The 15,776-nt window shown below is 43.0% G+C and overlaps 1 protein-coding gene across 2 annotated transcripts; it reads right to left on the bottom strand.

Annotated features, from left to right (window-relative positions):
- Nucleotides 1-1,057: 1,057 nt before the first annotated feature.
- On the bottom strand, nt 1,058-14,815 carry ZNF330 (zinc finger protein 330). Of its 2 annotated transcripts, none has more exons than XM_037058478.1 (10): nt 14,626-14,815; nt 12,727-12,853; nt 10,921-10,940; nt 10,747-10,817; nt 8,418-8,497; nt 5,050-5,176; nt 4,484-4,588; nt 4,263-4,309; nt 2,953-3,070; nt 1,058-1,823 (listed from the first exon to the last, which is right to left on the bottom strand). In XM_037058478.1, the coding sequence occupies exons 2-10, from the start codon at nt 12,844-12,846 to the stop codon at nt 1,549-1,551; spliced, it is 963 nt and encodes a 320-aa protein (XP_036914373.1). In that variant the 5' UTR covers nt 12,847-12,853; nt 14,626-14,815; the 3' UTR covers nt 1,058-1,548. The 2 variants fall into 2 exon arrangements, with proteins under 2 accessions (XP_036914373.1, XP_036914374.1); XM_037058479.1 differs by lacking the exon at nt 14,626-14,815 and adding an exon at nt 14,129-14,310.
- Nucleotides 14,816-15,776: the final 961 nt, after the last annotated feature.

Genomic DNA, 15,776 nt, shown 5'->3' on the forward strand with positions numbered 1-15,776 from the left:
GGGGGCCAATTCTTACAGCTCCTTTGGGGTATCAGGGTTGCTCTTCTCTTCAGGCTGAGTTTTGCTGAACCCGAATTCTAGGCCTAGCAGCCCAGGGACAGGGCAAGTCCTGCAGGGAGGGGGCCAGGGCGCCCAGGGAAGCACATCTCCACACTGGCATCCAGCTGGGGAGTGGGATGGGGTGCTCATCCTTCAGAGAGGGGGCAGCTGTGACTGTAGACTCAGGAAGTTCAGGAGCCAGGGGAGCAAAAATCTACAGCACCCACTGAGATGTCTCCATCTCACTCGTCAGGGTCCTGGGTTTTCCCCAACAGTGCCTTGACCCCCAAATAACAGACCTGCCTTGATTGGCAACTATCTTTGAAGTCCCTCCATTCAGACTATTAAATCCCGCTGCTGTAAAAGATAAAAGCTTTCTCTGCGTGCATCCAGAGGCCCTCTGGCTGTCGCACCTGCTTTTCCCCGCCTGTCATTGCCCTCAGCTGTTCATTATGTTCCCATAGAGTAAGAACGAACGGTCAGCAATAACCATCCAACCCTGTTATCCTCAGAGCTACAATTTTATCCGTACTTCTCAAATGCCAGCCGGTCCAATAATGCATTTCTTTCTCCCACTCCGCCCCAACTCACTGCCAGCGTTAAGTTGTAACAACTGGGTCTTGTGTCTCGGCAACTGTCCGCTGCCCACCTCGGCCGTGAAGGACGGGGTCTGGCTGTGTGACTCTGTGTCTGCCACAGTATGAATCTCTACTACTGATTTTGCATATCAGACAAAAAATGAAGCAAACAGGCTGTCGAGAATATTAGAATGCTTTCCAAAGTTTAAAAAATCGAGAAGAAATTAACCATCAAAGCTATGTACTGTAATACTAGATTTATTCAAAAAGGAGGGAGATTTCCCGGGCAAAGCGTCTGTGCGATACTATTCGGACTGGGTCTGAAAAGCGGCTACGGAGTCACCCTTGCCTGTCCATTTCCGCACCAACAGTACTGTTCAAAAAATACATTATGAAGAAATACATCAGTCAATCGCTAAAGCATACACCTCACGACTATGTAAGATAATGTGAAGATTTAATGAAAATTTAGCACATAACATCTGATATGTATCCTAGGGACATACAAAGAAAAATACAGTAATTCATTTTATTCATTATATATTAAAAAGTCAGACAGAATGAATCCATAAGCAGTGTTTTCATAAAAACAGCAATTTAATTTCATATATATTACCCTCCTATGCCTTTATCCTATATATGTATCTAATTGGCAAAGCCTACCACATTACTGAAATCAGTAGAAATCCAATCCATGATGCTTCACTGTTCGTATTAATAAATATCTCACATTTGAAATTCATTTTTCTTACACTATAAGCCTGATTAACAGCTCCTATAAAATGCTACGCCCTGCTCCTTGCCCCAGTAACTGTGCCTTTTGAGCAAGGCTAAGTGACGGTACTTCTGAACGTCCGCACACAATTCATCACGCGCTGGCTTTCCCGGGCACCTCCTCTCAGACAAGGTCGCCAAGGGGCAGGCCGCTCTCCTAGCTCTCCTGTTCCTCATAGTGCGCATAGCCACTGGCATAGGTCCTTCCTAAGTTTAAATTAGTAAACAGATCTGATGACTCAGCATCTGAATCCTTTCCACCTTCATCTTCTTCCTCTTCATCATCCTCTGCTTCATAGTCATCCTCCTCATCGTGGTAGCTGGCGTCACCATACTTGTCATCAGATGAAAGGTTCTTCCAGTAGGCGTCGTACCCAGAAGCTCCGTCTCCCTCTTCCCCTCCAGTCTGCCGGCCAAATTTCAGGGAGCGTGCTACAAAACACAGAGCAGTGTAAGGCACCTTATTCGTTCCCATTCTCTGCGTCCTCATCTTCCTGCGCAACATGCAGTTCCGTGAACCTCACTGGCTGCTTATTCCTCCGAAGAGACAGAGTGAGCCACATTTTTCCTATTTCCCAACTTAATATTTAATTGGAAAGAAAGACCTTACAAAACCACCACCAGTTGCATCCTACTTGGAGTGCACACACACTACACGTAACAAATAGGGAAGGTGACAGTGCCATTTCATTAAATCTAGAAGAAGCTGGAAAACAACAGCACTCTCCAAATAGCAGTTAACTAAGGCGTGTTCAACATTAAAATAAAATGCCCTTCGTTTGATCAATTCAAAGTTTATTTTCAAATCAGAAAAGTTGATTTCATGTCGCTGTGGTTTTCTTGAGAGCAATTTTAAACTGAGATGTCCTAGAAGACAAAGCTTTCATTTCTTTTCACTAGCAACACAAAGTCTGGTGCAAAAAAATCAGCAAAATCTTCAGTCTCACTTCATTGTAGAACTGTATCTTTGACGAAACAAAGTCATTTAGAATTATGATTCCACTCTGGTATGTTTGCTAAAGAGTCACATTCTCTTTAACCAGTTGTTAGCTGCATCACTGCAGATGTGTAAGACAGTCTTACGCCTTCACAGAAGAGCTACACGAAAACTAGAAGCGACCCCTCGACCCCTACAGCAGTGACAAGGCTGCTCCGACACTGCACACCAAGGATCGGCCTCAGAACGGACTCCAACGTCCCAGCACTGAAGACTACCGGCACTTGAGCATTAAGGATTTATAGCTGCTCAATTATTTAACAAGGAAGCCTCAGCAAAAATAGAAACTCTACTTTTTTGGTCTTAAATCTCAGTATTCACCATGTCATTAGCTGAGGCAAATGCCAAATATCAAAGTGAACAATGGTATATTTCTTAAGTTAAATTGGGAAATGTTACCCATACATTTCCCAAGGCTGTAAAATTCCACTTCCTTAAGAGAACACATTCATCTTTTCAAATGGGAAAATGGCAAAACAAAAACAGAAAAAGGAGATAAATCTTCTCTAAATCTTTTCTGAGCGTAACGGCAGAACCAGCGCCAACTCTGAAGAAGGGCCTTACTTGACATGCTCAGGTCCTTGGTCTCCTGGGTCTCGTGGCCGCACTTCGGGCAAGGCGGCTGCTTTCCTTTCTCCTGTTTGAACACCTTGCTTCTTGTATGGTCGTCACAGAAACAGGCCTGCACAGGAGAAGTAAAAATAAACAATAAACAAGTCATTCTAAAAATGCACAGACTCCATCCTTCCAGGAGATTTGAACACATGCCTTGTCAGGGCAGAGATTAGGGGTTTTGTTGGGACTGGGACTGGCCCACTCTTGACCTTCAGTTCATGAGGGAAGGTCTTTCCCAGGACTCTTCGGACCTACGACCCGACCTGAGGCCGAAACTCTCCTCAGGGGATGACACACACGCATTAATTCATCCACCTACATATCAGCGGTCCCAAAGCCCCGATGACACTTGGTGAAGAGCCCACGTCCCCAGTGTGCACGCTTACTGCGGCCACACGCAGGCAGAGGCTACTGGAAGGCACTGCGCACTGAAACGGTAGGGCATGCAACCCGATGGATTTGAGAAAGAAAACATGAAGACCCAGCTTGGATCTGAAGGAGAATGGGGGTGCGGTAAAGATCGAAGAGGAAGCTAAGGCAGAGGAGACAGCACACACAAAATTGGGGAAGAGTAGGGAAAGAAATAACAGAGGGTTAGGAATATCAGCAAGTACCAGAGAAATGTTTTTCAGCGGAAGTGAATCAGCTGCTATCTCTCTAGAGACCTTTGACAAAAGAAATGCTGGAGACAAGTTCCGAGGAGAGGAAACATGATGAAAATCTGCACTCTCATAAGCCAAGTGCATCCTGCCGTTAATTAAAACATGCTCCCACCCCGGCTGGTGTGTAGCTCAGTGGATTGAGCGCGGGCCTGCGAACCACACAATCGCAGTTCGATTCCCAGTCAGGGCACATGCCTGGGTTGCAGGCCAGTTCCCGGCAGGGAACCCACTAGAGGCAACCATACATTGATATTTCTCTCCCTCTCTCCTTCCCTTCCCCTCTAAAGATAAATAAAATCTTTAAAAAAAACAAGAAAACACACTCCCACCACTGTGATCAGACCGCCCCCCAAAAACCTCCAGTGCATAGGCCTGAGCTAAGACCAGACTGCACCAGTGTCAGCACGGAGGCAAGCCCCGTGGGTGGCCTTCGGAAAGTCACGAAGCTTTCTCAATGCCACAATCTCGAGAATAAAAGAACTAAACTAAATGTTTGAGGATCCTTGTAGAATGTAGAGTAATAATAGCTATAAAGGAACAGTCATGAAGAATGGAGATTAAAAGCAAAACCTAAAAATAAAAAATACACAAATATACCTTACAACGAAGACAAGAATGTTGACCGAGCCGATTGCATGAAACACCTGTGGGGAAAAATACATACATCCAGATTCAAACTTGGGATAAAAACACTGTTTCCTCCCGATCTGTACTTGATCTAAGATAAATCCCACAGAACTGATCCTTTTCCACTGTTTTAACACTTAAGACTGTTAAGAAACTTGCGTATAAAGAACATCGACTACATAAAAACTTACACTTAAATGTCTCCGCCTCTAAAACCTGGCAGCTGGCTTGATGTTCAAACTGATCGTCTTCACAGAGAAAGTTTTGGCAAAAGGAACAACTGAATATTCTGCCTCCTATTAGATTAAAAAACAAAACCCAAAAATGTAAGTATGATAAGCTTTAATTTAAAAAACTCATTATCTATAGAACTGCTCAAAAAGGATGGCGAGTTATTTCAGACTTCCAGCAGGATGACACGCGAGTTTTTTGTTCTGGTAAAGGCTACAGTGACAACTGCCAAAATGAGCCACAAGGCAGCGCCCCCACGCCCGCCAGCTACGCATGCGTACCCCAATGCTCAGAGACGCCTGCCCTCCTTTCACTCCTCTCCCTCCTGGTTTTGGTCAGTAATCCTACCTACTAGCTTGACTGCTGCTGTGTGTGGAAATCCCTTTTCCAACCAAACTGATAAGCAAAACAGTGCCAGCAGTTAGAGTTGACAGTACCCTGAAAAGAGTCTTACAAAGGGTATCCAGGATGCTTCCAAATCAGCCTTCACTCAGAGCAGACGTGACCCCTGTGTGCACTCACTCACCGTGGTCCCAGACACCCCGTTCACACTCCACGCACTCAGCGTCAGTAAGAGGGCAGGCACAGGCGTGCGTGCTGAGACATTTCCTGCCGTGACAGACCCAAGCTTCACAGAAGTCACATATGGCACCCTGCAACCAAGGAGCACACAAGATTAATCTTTGTCACTTGAGTGACTACAGCCATTATCTAACCCAACGATTTCCAACAGGTGTGCCACAGAATCTTTAAAATATACAGTACCTGACTATTTAGTTAGGGGCACTGACCTCTTTTCTCTTAGACTGTCAAATTAAAAAATGACAACAGCCGACACAACAAAAGACTTCTGTGTGAATGCCGTCTTGGACCGTAAATGTAGAGGTCACATAACAGTTGCATCTCACTGGTCACACTGCATAATTAGGCTCCATCTGATTGGTTAATTCTGGTACCAGAAATCCTTACATACAAATATAGGCATCAGATTTTTTTAAAAAATCACTTTAGAGCAAAAAGGGTAATTAATTACCATTATTATTTATTTTTTGAAATTCAGTAAAAACTATAGCTATTTTTGGTTTGGGTCAGATCAGCAACAAATACGCCTTTGGTGTGCTGCAGAATTTTATTAACTAGTTTATATGTGCCATGAGATGGAAAAGGTTGAAAATCGCCGTCAAGGTTGTACACACTGAGCATTTCTCAACCCTCAGTGACAGTGGGTGGCTCCACTGAAGAAAAATGTTTACTCTTTAAGCCAGAATTAAAGGGGTTCTCTGAAAACCACTGCACCGACAGCTACTGATGATATACAGATCTTAGCTAAACATCCAAAGAAAAAGCAGCCGGGGAAAGCCGCCCGCCGACGCCAACACCGACCACCGCCGTCAGTCCGGGAGCTGGAGTGCGGCCTCCGACAGAGCTCCAATTCGGATGCAGCCGGGGCCCGCAGCTCGAGTGGCATATTCCAGCAACTAAACGGAGTGTTTTCACATACCAGTCTTTCTGACTTCAGACAATTTCTAAAATAACTTACACAAAATATTAAGCTTCTATCAACATCTTTTCTTCTAAGGCAACTTATGCTTTGAATCAATGATCGTGTTTGTGAAAGAAATTAAAATAAAATACTGTAAAAACTACAGAACTAAATGATAGGCTAAGACCCTCCAATTCTACATGAAGCAGGACAGTAGGGCTACATTTTTCAATGACCTAAAGTCAACAGACTGTTAAAAGCTAGAACAAATCTTAGTGAACTGAGCGGTCTTCCCTTTACAGAGGAGGGCCAGGGTCTCTCTGTAGACCCTGTGAGCTGCATCACAGAGGGGCTGGGGCTTTAAATCTAGGTCTTCTGAACCTCAGTTCAGTGGTATACCATTCAAGGCTCTGCAATAAAAATAAGTGTAGAACAAATAATGTAAAAAACTTGTAAAAATGGATTGTCAGTATAGCTACCAAATCCTCCAATGTCTCCTGGATTACTCAGGGTTCCAACTACAAAGAGATGGCACACTACCCCAGAAAATCCAGGAGAGGTCAGAAGAGATCACCTACGAAGGACAGGGACAGGCTTAGGAAAAAACATCCCGGGGTGATTCTGTTGCCACTTCTGGGCCCCAAGAGACAAGGGGAAGAGAGGGAGTTACCAGAACCCCAACAGAGAGCCATATGGAGAGGATTACTCAGCCACATGGAGAGGAACTGTGCCAATGCACATTCAAACCAGGACAACCTGGTCGGCAGTGAGCTGGGACAATAAAGACCCAGGTGGCATCGTCCTTCTATCTTCAGCTGTCCTGCCAGGGTCTCTCAGTGGTCGAACCAAAGGGAAGTGACGAGGTAAGAGCGCCATGGGCCAGTCAGGCCCTGAGGGCAGCGCAGGGCAGAGAAGAGGGAAAGGAGAGGGATCCTCACAGGCAAATCATTTGTCTAGAATTTACAACTAATGACTCATGATTTCACTTTAATGTTCTCTTTATCTAAGAAAAGATCATAAAGACTCACACAACTTAGTGAATGAAGAAGTGTTTGAGAAATGAAGACATCAGCAAGCTACCAAGGAAGATTATAATGGATTTTGAATCTGACTGGTTTTTGAAACATAAGGTTGGCAATCCTATATTTAAAATAAGTAAGAATTCACAATATGACTATGAATTCTAGCTCCTTGCATCTATAAGATATACATACACGAAATATATCAAATAAAGATCTGCTTCTTAATGAAAAATTATGTGTTCTTGAAAAGTTACTACAAATAAAATATTCTGCTTGACTAAAACAGTATTATTACCATTGTGGACTGAAATTCGGACCTGAGCATAAAATCACACAGAATAGTGAAACTGGTTAAAGAATAACTTTTTACCAAAAAAAGAGCAAAATACATCACACAAAACATGTTTTTATTATTTAAAACAATGAATTTCCTTAGAAAATTGTACATGTAATGAAGAAATTATATATAACTATATTAAATATGTACCTTTTTGGAAGTACAAAGCTTTAAAAAACTATAAACAGTAGATTCTTTTGGAACCAAGTTGCTTATTTAACCAACAGCCGGAACAGGGCTTCCAGTGTGACATTCCATGAAGTCTAATTAAGACACACTAGACAGGTTCCACTGACAAATGAATTTCTGTTTCAGCCAACATTAAATAAGTTTTCATTCCTTGTACGTTTCCAAATAAGAAAAAAGGACGCAACCAAAAACAAGTGGCACGTTTCTAGATAACCTAGGTAACTACGGACTGATTGACCCAAGAGACAAAACTGTGATTATATGGTTATCAAATACAGTGGTTACAAAAAATAACCATTGGTCAGAACATTTTCTTATCATCAGACACCTACTAGTCTAAGACAGTGATTTCCAACCTTTTCATTTTATGGCACACATCAACTAATTGCTAAAATTCTGAAGCACACCAAAAAATGTATTTTTAGCGAATCTGACCAAAAAAGTGTAAATTTTATTTACTCACACCAGATGGTTGTGTTTGTGTTGGCTGTTGTCCTTTGTTATTTGACAATCTAAGGGAAAGGAGGTCAGCGCCCCTGACTGATACCCAGGCACCGCATGTTTTCAAATTCCTGCGGTTCCCCGGTTGANCCAACCTTTTCATTTTATGGCACACATCAACTAATTGCTAAAATTCTGAAGCACACCAAAAAATGTATCTTTAGCGAATCTGACCAAAAAAGTGTAAATTTTATTTACTCACACCAGATGGTTGTGTTTGTGTTGGCTGTTGTCCTTTGTTATTTGACAATCTAAGGGAAAGGAGGTCAGCGCCCCTGACTGATACCCAGGCATCGCATGTTTTCAAATTCCTGCGGTGCCCCGGTTGAAAATCGCTGGTCTAGGAGAGATGACAAACTTACCACCATCGCCAGGCCGGTACTGTACACACCGGCATGCTTTATGACACAGTCTGACGACTTCATCATGCACTTGGTTTTCCCTGGTAAAGAAACAAGTTGGTACTATTAGCTTTGCCAAGTAGTACGTTGAAGTATTCATTAGTCTCCTCTCTATCTAGCCTAAGGTCCTATGGGGATAATTTTAAATGGATAGAAATTAGCAGTTTACTACTTACATAACCAAAAATTGAAAATGGACAGAACTGAGATCTCATTATCTGAGTCAAACCTTCTGAGATTAGAAAATTTATTAAAAATCTATAGCACACTGAAGTTATACATGTATGTTAATTCCTATCTATAATAAAATCAAAAAATTCAGGTTATGTTTTGTAACCTAACCATTTAGCAATTTAAAATCTGGTGAATTTCCAGATGAATTAAAACATATTTTAAAAAGCTATGCTTTGAAATGAATTTAATATTTCATAATTCACAATAAAAACTATCTGATTTAAAGTTTTTGCTTATTTCTTCCTATATCTCAAACCAAACCAAACCATGATTATGCATCTTACCTGGTTCACTTTTCAAATGTATTCATATGTCAAAACTTACAAACAGAGCCTCCAAGTAAACATTTTTCCAACGAAATTTTCAAATAGTCCCCAAGTGGACACAAAAACCAGGAATAGGGTGACAGAGCTAAAAATCACAATACAGCCACAAAAATTCTGATGTAGCAGCAAATTACAACCAGAAACACTGTCAGGAAATTTGCTTATCACATACTATGCGAAGATTAATGTTGACATATTAATCACCCATTTCACACTCCACAAAGTGGAACATGAAAGAAACAGAAGGTATTCAGTTTTCCATTATCCTGACTACCCGAGGAGCAAAGCCAAACAGGAAATGGGAAGAACGAGAAATTGGAAATGAGAGGCAGCAGCTACGGCTATCCAACCATCCAACATCTAACACTCAGTACAAGAACCAGTAAGCGGGAAATGCACCCGAACATAGCACTACGAAACTTCAGCTCAATAACACTGAATTATGGGAAGGCCCTAGCAAGAATTTAATCTTCTCCCCCTGGCTGGCGTAGCTCAGTGGATGGAGCGCGGGCCTGCGAACCACACGATCGCGGTTCGATTCCCAGTCAGGGCACATGCCTGGGTTGCAGGCCAGTTCCCAGCAGGGGATGCACGGGAGGCAACCATACATTGATGTTTCTCTTCCTCTCTCCTTCCCTTCCCCTCTAAAGATAAATAAATAAAATATTTTTTAAAAAAAGAATTTAATCTTCTCCATAAACTATTTTCGTACTGTATATTCATTTCTTTTGTAAAATGAGGATATAAACACTGGCAGATAAGTGGTCTATCTAAACCAGTATTCTCCTTTTTCATTAATTACGTCTTTCATCAACAATGTCTTCTGCGAAAGCTAGAACTACACTAGAAATATTGAGGGATACAGCTCTAAACTTTCTGCACTGTTATCATACATAAACCCATGCCCCAGAATGCGTTCCACCTGAAACTATCATCCCCAAACCAGAAGGGGGATTTGCTCAAATACAAGTTTAGAGAGTGTCACTGTACTTCTGTACTGCAGGTCTTCAGAAACTGTGTAACAGAAACCTCCTCGATGGGAAGGCAGGAGAGAGACACGCTGCATTTCTCAAAGGTGTACACTGTGCTACAAGATACTTGTTAATATCTCATGGACTCTGAGGAAGACTATTTGACAAACGCCAAACTTGTTCTGTGAACTGCCATTCAGTTTACTCTGGATGATCATTTAACACGAGTTTCCACTGCGACTTGGGAACTGAGTCTGTGGCTCAGGAACTCGATTCCGGTGACTTAGGAATCCATGTGAGAAAACTCAAGAACCATATGCTAAACGCCAAACAGAAAAATAACTACTCACAAAAACTGGCACCAGGTAAATGTGGAATGAAATTCCTGATGGTCTAACATATTGCAGGCGGTGTCCGCAGGAATCAAAATTTAGAAAAATAAACAATATCGACAAGACAGCATTAGAAACTCAGGAACCCCCCCAATATTATTAGTCTGAAATCTGACCTTTCAATGTTTAAAAAAGCATGTTGGTAACCTATATCTAACCTGTATCTGAATCATCTTCCAGCATTATGTCAAAGACGAAATCAAGACTTGATAGTGTTTTGGTAGGCCAAATAACATTTTGTTATTTTATTTGTGGTGAGGCATAACATTACTGCAAACAATAATAAGCCCACAGCTTCATATTGACTAACTGCAAACCAATGTCAGATAAAAGCAAAGGCAGGTGCCCTCAGTTATCACATACTTACCACACTGCGCACAAATCGGTAACTTCTGTACAGAATTACAAAAGTAGCAAAACGCTCTATTCTTCTGCCGCCTTGTCATGTAAAAAAAAAAATTTTTAAATACAGTAAATATCAGACAAAAGATCAGAGGATCTGTATTATTAGATATAGATAGAAAAATAAATAAAAATTTACCTCTGACACTTATCACATTCCTGTAAAATATAAATAAGACATTAATTTTCTACTGGCTAAAAATTGCAAATTTATTTGCATTATAAAGAATGTCCTTTGTGTTACAATTTAAGCAACACCTCCCCAAACCCTCTGACCCCCACCCCAGCACACAAAAGCACCCACACATCACAAAGGTATGCCCTGGGGACACCACACCAGAGAAAGCAGGGGTATTTTCACAAAAGAGGGTAAATTCAGAGGTAGTTGCTTTTTTAAGGAATCACATAAATTTAAGAACGGACAAAAGAAACCATAGTGACTATGTGATGAAGCTTACAGAATTTTAAGCCTGTTATTAAACACTCTCAACAATCTGGTCCCTAACCTCTTTTCAAACCTTGCTACCTGTCGTCTTTAGAGTCAAGGCACTTTTTGTCAGCCATTCTCAAAACATGCCTGTTCTCTTTTCAATGCCTTCCTTATTCCCAGGCTTTACCTGTTGGAAGTTCTGGTGATGACCCCTCCCATTCTGGGAACTGTCCCCACCCACACTCACCTCTGACCCCTCCGTCCCAACCTCACCCCTACTTACCCAAGTCTGGCTGACATTATCTGTACTCCCATGAGTCACTTCTTCTTTTGTCTGCCCCACACCGCCTGTCTCTAGAAATGGCCCTGACACACTGAAGGGAGTCGCCACTGTCCTGTGCTCTGTAATCCTGCCTCCCCACCCCCAACTCCAGCCATAAATGTTTGTCCTGGAAATGGCACCTGCCCAAGTCCAAAGTATCAGACTTCTTTCATCTCTACCGGCAAAAGTTTTATGTGAAACATGCAAGCCACCGGTACCTATGAACCCAAACGAAGGGGGATAACCTGAAAAACCAGAACTAACAAGGAAAAGACAAAACTACCAGGCTGTTCCAGGTTCCAGTTGTCCTCTGTTGCACTATATAACTACACGAGTCCACTATTCACTCAATAAACTCTAATTCTCCCTGGTTCCTTAAGTGGGCTTGTCGTCAATAAACAAACAGTTCTCAAGTAATGCACTTGATCCAACTGATCCACCAGCCTGTGGAAACAGGACCTGTCACTCACCCATGCACCCCCCACAGGGCCTAAAACAGTGCCTGGCACAGAGGAGGTCCCGGCAGCTGTGGAATTAAGAACACTTCCCATGCCTTTGATGAAGAGAAGAAAAAAGAGGGTTGGTGGCAAGAGAACAAGCAGAGAAGCACAACTAGTGATTGTGGGACAACGAAGAGAAACGTGGTCAAAGGCAGAAAAGGAGGAAAGCCACATAATCTGCTTTTCCCAACTGCAACCACAGAAGCCTAGAAACCATCAGGACTAATCCACTTGCCACAAGGAAAGGTTTTCCTCTTCCACTTGGAACAGAAAACAGATGTCAAAAACCTTACAAAGTTTAGAAATGAGAAATCAAATGAGTTAAAAAGACTGGCTGAGAGAAATGGTGCAAGAGGAAAAGGCTCCAACTGATGGAACAACCTGAATTAAGGGGAGAGAGGCTGCAAAACTCTCTGCATAGATCTAGTCCATACTCTCGGTCAAGACTGATTTATCACCAGCAGTAACCAAGGCAGTGGGTAATGTGCTAGGTTTGATAAGATAAATATCAAATAAAACTCATTGCCACTCAGTGTTAATGAAAACAACGGATAGGCCTCTAACACAGATTCCAAATTCAATAAAATATATCCAGCAACACAGTATTCACTAAAATTTTACTCAGGTGTTTTTCAGATAACGTATGTAGTCATAGTCTTTCAACTATCAACAGATATCACAAAAAGCTATTACCATTGAAGCATTGCATGGGTGCTTAGCTAAATCTATGGTGCTTCTCAACGCTCGAAGCCGTTTTTCCCGTTCCCGGCGGTTCTCGGCCTTCTTCCTCGCACCAGTCTTTTTCTTGGGCATTTTCCCCCTTTCAACACAAGAGAACAGAGAGGATGTAACTGCCTGGTTGCTATTTTAAATAAACTAAGAAACTCAGTCTCATTAAAATTTAAAACCTGTTTTCATCCATTAGTTGAAAGAACTACATTTAGTAGAAAGAACTGCACTGAACCTGTCTTTGAAGAAATGTGTCAATAAATAACACATTTTTATTTGGCTTTTCATTAATCTGAAAACTACAAGTTCCCTGAGGATTCCAGCCCTATCTTTCCGGACTGTGTCTGCCTCCCAGCCCGGCCTGGCATATAGAGAGCACACTGATGAATAAGTAGTTAGTTATGTGGTTGCTTTTAAATCTGAATCTCAAGTTTCTTAATATTCTTCAAGATACATATTTTTTAAGTCTTTCCTAAGAGTGGTTCTCAAAAATCAACTACAAAAATCCCTAAAAATACAGATTTGGACATCTAGGCCCTAGTCACTTATCTACAAATCCTAAATGTCCAAGGATAGGCTCAAATTTCACTGGTGACTGTGACCTCCCTGAAGACATTAACATTCTGATTAAAAAATCAAAGCATGTCCATAACACATGGGCAGAGTTTCAAGAAAATACACCTTTAAGGGATTTACACTGCTTATTCAAAAGGCTATATTACAATAAAGCAAAAGCACGCACCTGTGTGTACTGGAAACAACGCAAAAGTCACTCTAAGTTTTTCTACTTTGGGTTTCAACTTTTATGTTAGAAAACCCAATCAAAAACCAAGCTATGGGAACTTGCGACTTAAAAATATAAACAAATCAAGTCATGTAGTTTAGTATAGTAGCTGGTTCCTTAAGTAATGTCTAAACCCACTAGGTCACCCTTCCAGTACTTAAAATGACAAAAATCTACAGGATGGAAAAAAAAAAAAACGTGTACTGTTATGGCCAACAGAGCTCAGAAAATAATCACGGGATAATACGGATGTATTTTCTACAGCCCCAGGGGGGATTCCGCTGAGAAAACTGAGCCTCATTTTTTTTCCTCCAGTTTGGTCCGGATACTTAAGGAGCCAATTTTCTAGCCTTATGTGGGTTCAAGCCCCTCTCCAGTAATGCTCCAACTTCAGAACACTGTCCTTGTCACCAAAAGAGGAAACGGACACGGGGTCACTGCAGTTTTGGAGAGAAAGCCTGCAATCGGAACACCCAGCAGCCAGGGGAGACGGCGGAGGTGCCACGCGGCTCGAGGAACCCACGGCGTCACCCGCCCGCGGGACACCCTCCCTCGCGCACGCTCCGGGCCGACCTCGCTCACCCTGGCGGGGAGGGCGGGCGCACTCCGGGGGCACAGGCGCAGGGAGTGGCGTGGCGCCGGCCCGCGGCAACTGCAAATCCCGCTCGCGGACCACGATTCGGGGTTAGAAGGTACTGAGACCCAAGGAAGGAACACACAGCCACTTTCAGACAGTAGGAGCCGGACCGGATGTCCTCTGACGTCACAGCGTCTACGACAGCGCGTCGGCAGGAAAGGGCCCTCCCACTTCTGTTGGTTCCTCCCGGGCTCTTCCCACTCCCGCCGGGGAGCCTGGCTGGCGGGGAGGGGGCGGGGCGGGACGGGGAGGGGGCGGGGCGGGGCGGGGCTCCCCAGCGTTGTGGGAGGGCTGGACAGAAAAGCGATGGGGGCCGGAGAGAAGAGGAAAGATAGGAACACAGGGCCTAAGGGGATGGGAAGGCCCCCTCTATTTTATTTTTCCAGAAAAGGAGAAATCTAAAGAAGAGAAAAATCTAAAAGGAACTGGTAAATGAACTTACAAATTTGGCACTGTATCAGTTGACTCAAACAGAAAATTCTGGCCTCATTCTTTAGGGAACTCTCCACCCCCGATTCCTCGTGTCCCGATTTCTCAAGTTTGGTGCACAAGCTGTGCCTTTAGTTGCCTGGGGAAACCCTCCTGTGTCTCCCATTTCCAGCGGGCCTTCTGGAATTCCGTTCTTTTGTAAACAGCTTCTGCCCCATTCTAGGGATCTAGAGTGGACTTCCCTCCCTTCACGGAACCCTAATGTCCAATCCCGGGCAAAGACTGCTTAGGCGTCCCTGCAGAGTCATTTTCCCAGGCTTCCTCCTTGGGTTAGGGGGTGGGGTCCACCCCCTGGCTCCCAGTGCCTCACACAGATAATTGCAACTCCGTTCTGTGCAGCCATGCTATTTGTTATCCTTTGTTGTTGCTATTTTTTACCCACAACGAACTGATGGAAAACTTTGAATTTTGACTTCCAACTTCTGCCATCACCCAGAGTTGCATTAACATCCAAATGGAAGACACACGCTCTTGGAGTCTGGATTTCGTCTCCTCTGGGAGCCACCACCTCCACCCTGCTGCAGGCCCCCATGATCAGGACCACGGAGCCCAGGATTCAAACAAGCTATCCCACCTCCTACCCTACCAACTCTCTCACTCCGCCTTCCCTCCTAAAGAAGACCTCAAATCTCTTGACCTTGGATTTTCTAGCAATCCTCTCTCTGCTTTCTCCCCTTCTTTAGCACCCAGCTTATAAAACAGTTTACCACATCCATTGCAATATGCCTTATTTTCTTTCTTATCAAACTGACTGAAACATTCCCAAATCAACAGCTCGCCTTTCTGTTTTTTCCCCTACACTGGACTTCTATTGTTAAGGAAAAATAAATTATGTAATTAGGATTTTACTCTAAATCCAAAGTCACTAGCCTCCACAAGGCTCACAAAACTGTTCTTCATTCCTCCTATATGTTCCTAGTAGGAGCTATCATTTCATTTTCCACATGGCTTTAACAAATCTTTTCTTAAGCTACCCACCTTTTCCTCCATCAATTTCAACAGGCATTATTGCCTCCTATTTCACAGAGATAATATAATACTACCAGTAATGGCAGTATAGCTTCCATTCTGTGCTGCTGGTGTTCTAATTACTTTACATGTGCA

The sequence above is a fragment of the Sturnira hondurensis genome, unplaced genomic scaffold (genome assembly GCF_014824575.4).
Source record: "Sturnira hondurensis isolate 20B ecotype Veracruz unplaced genomic scaffold, ASM1482457v3 Scaffold0010128, whole genome shotgun sequence".
Taxonomy (NCBI): domain Eukaryota; kingdom Metazoa; phylum Chordata; class Mammalia; order Chiroptera; family Phyllostomidae; genus Sturnira; species Sturnira hondurensis.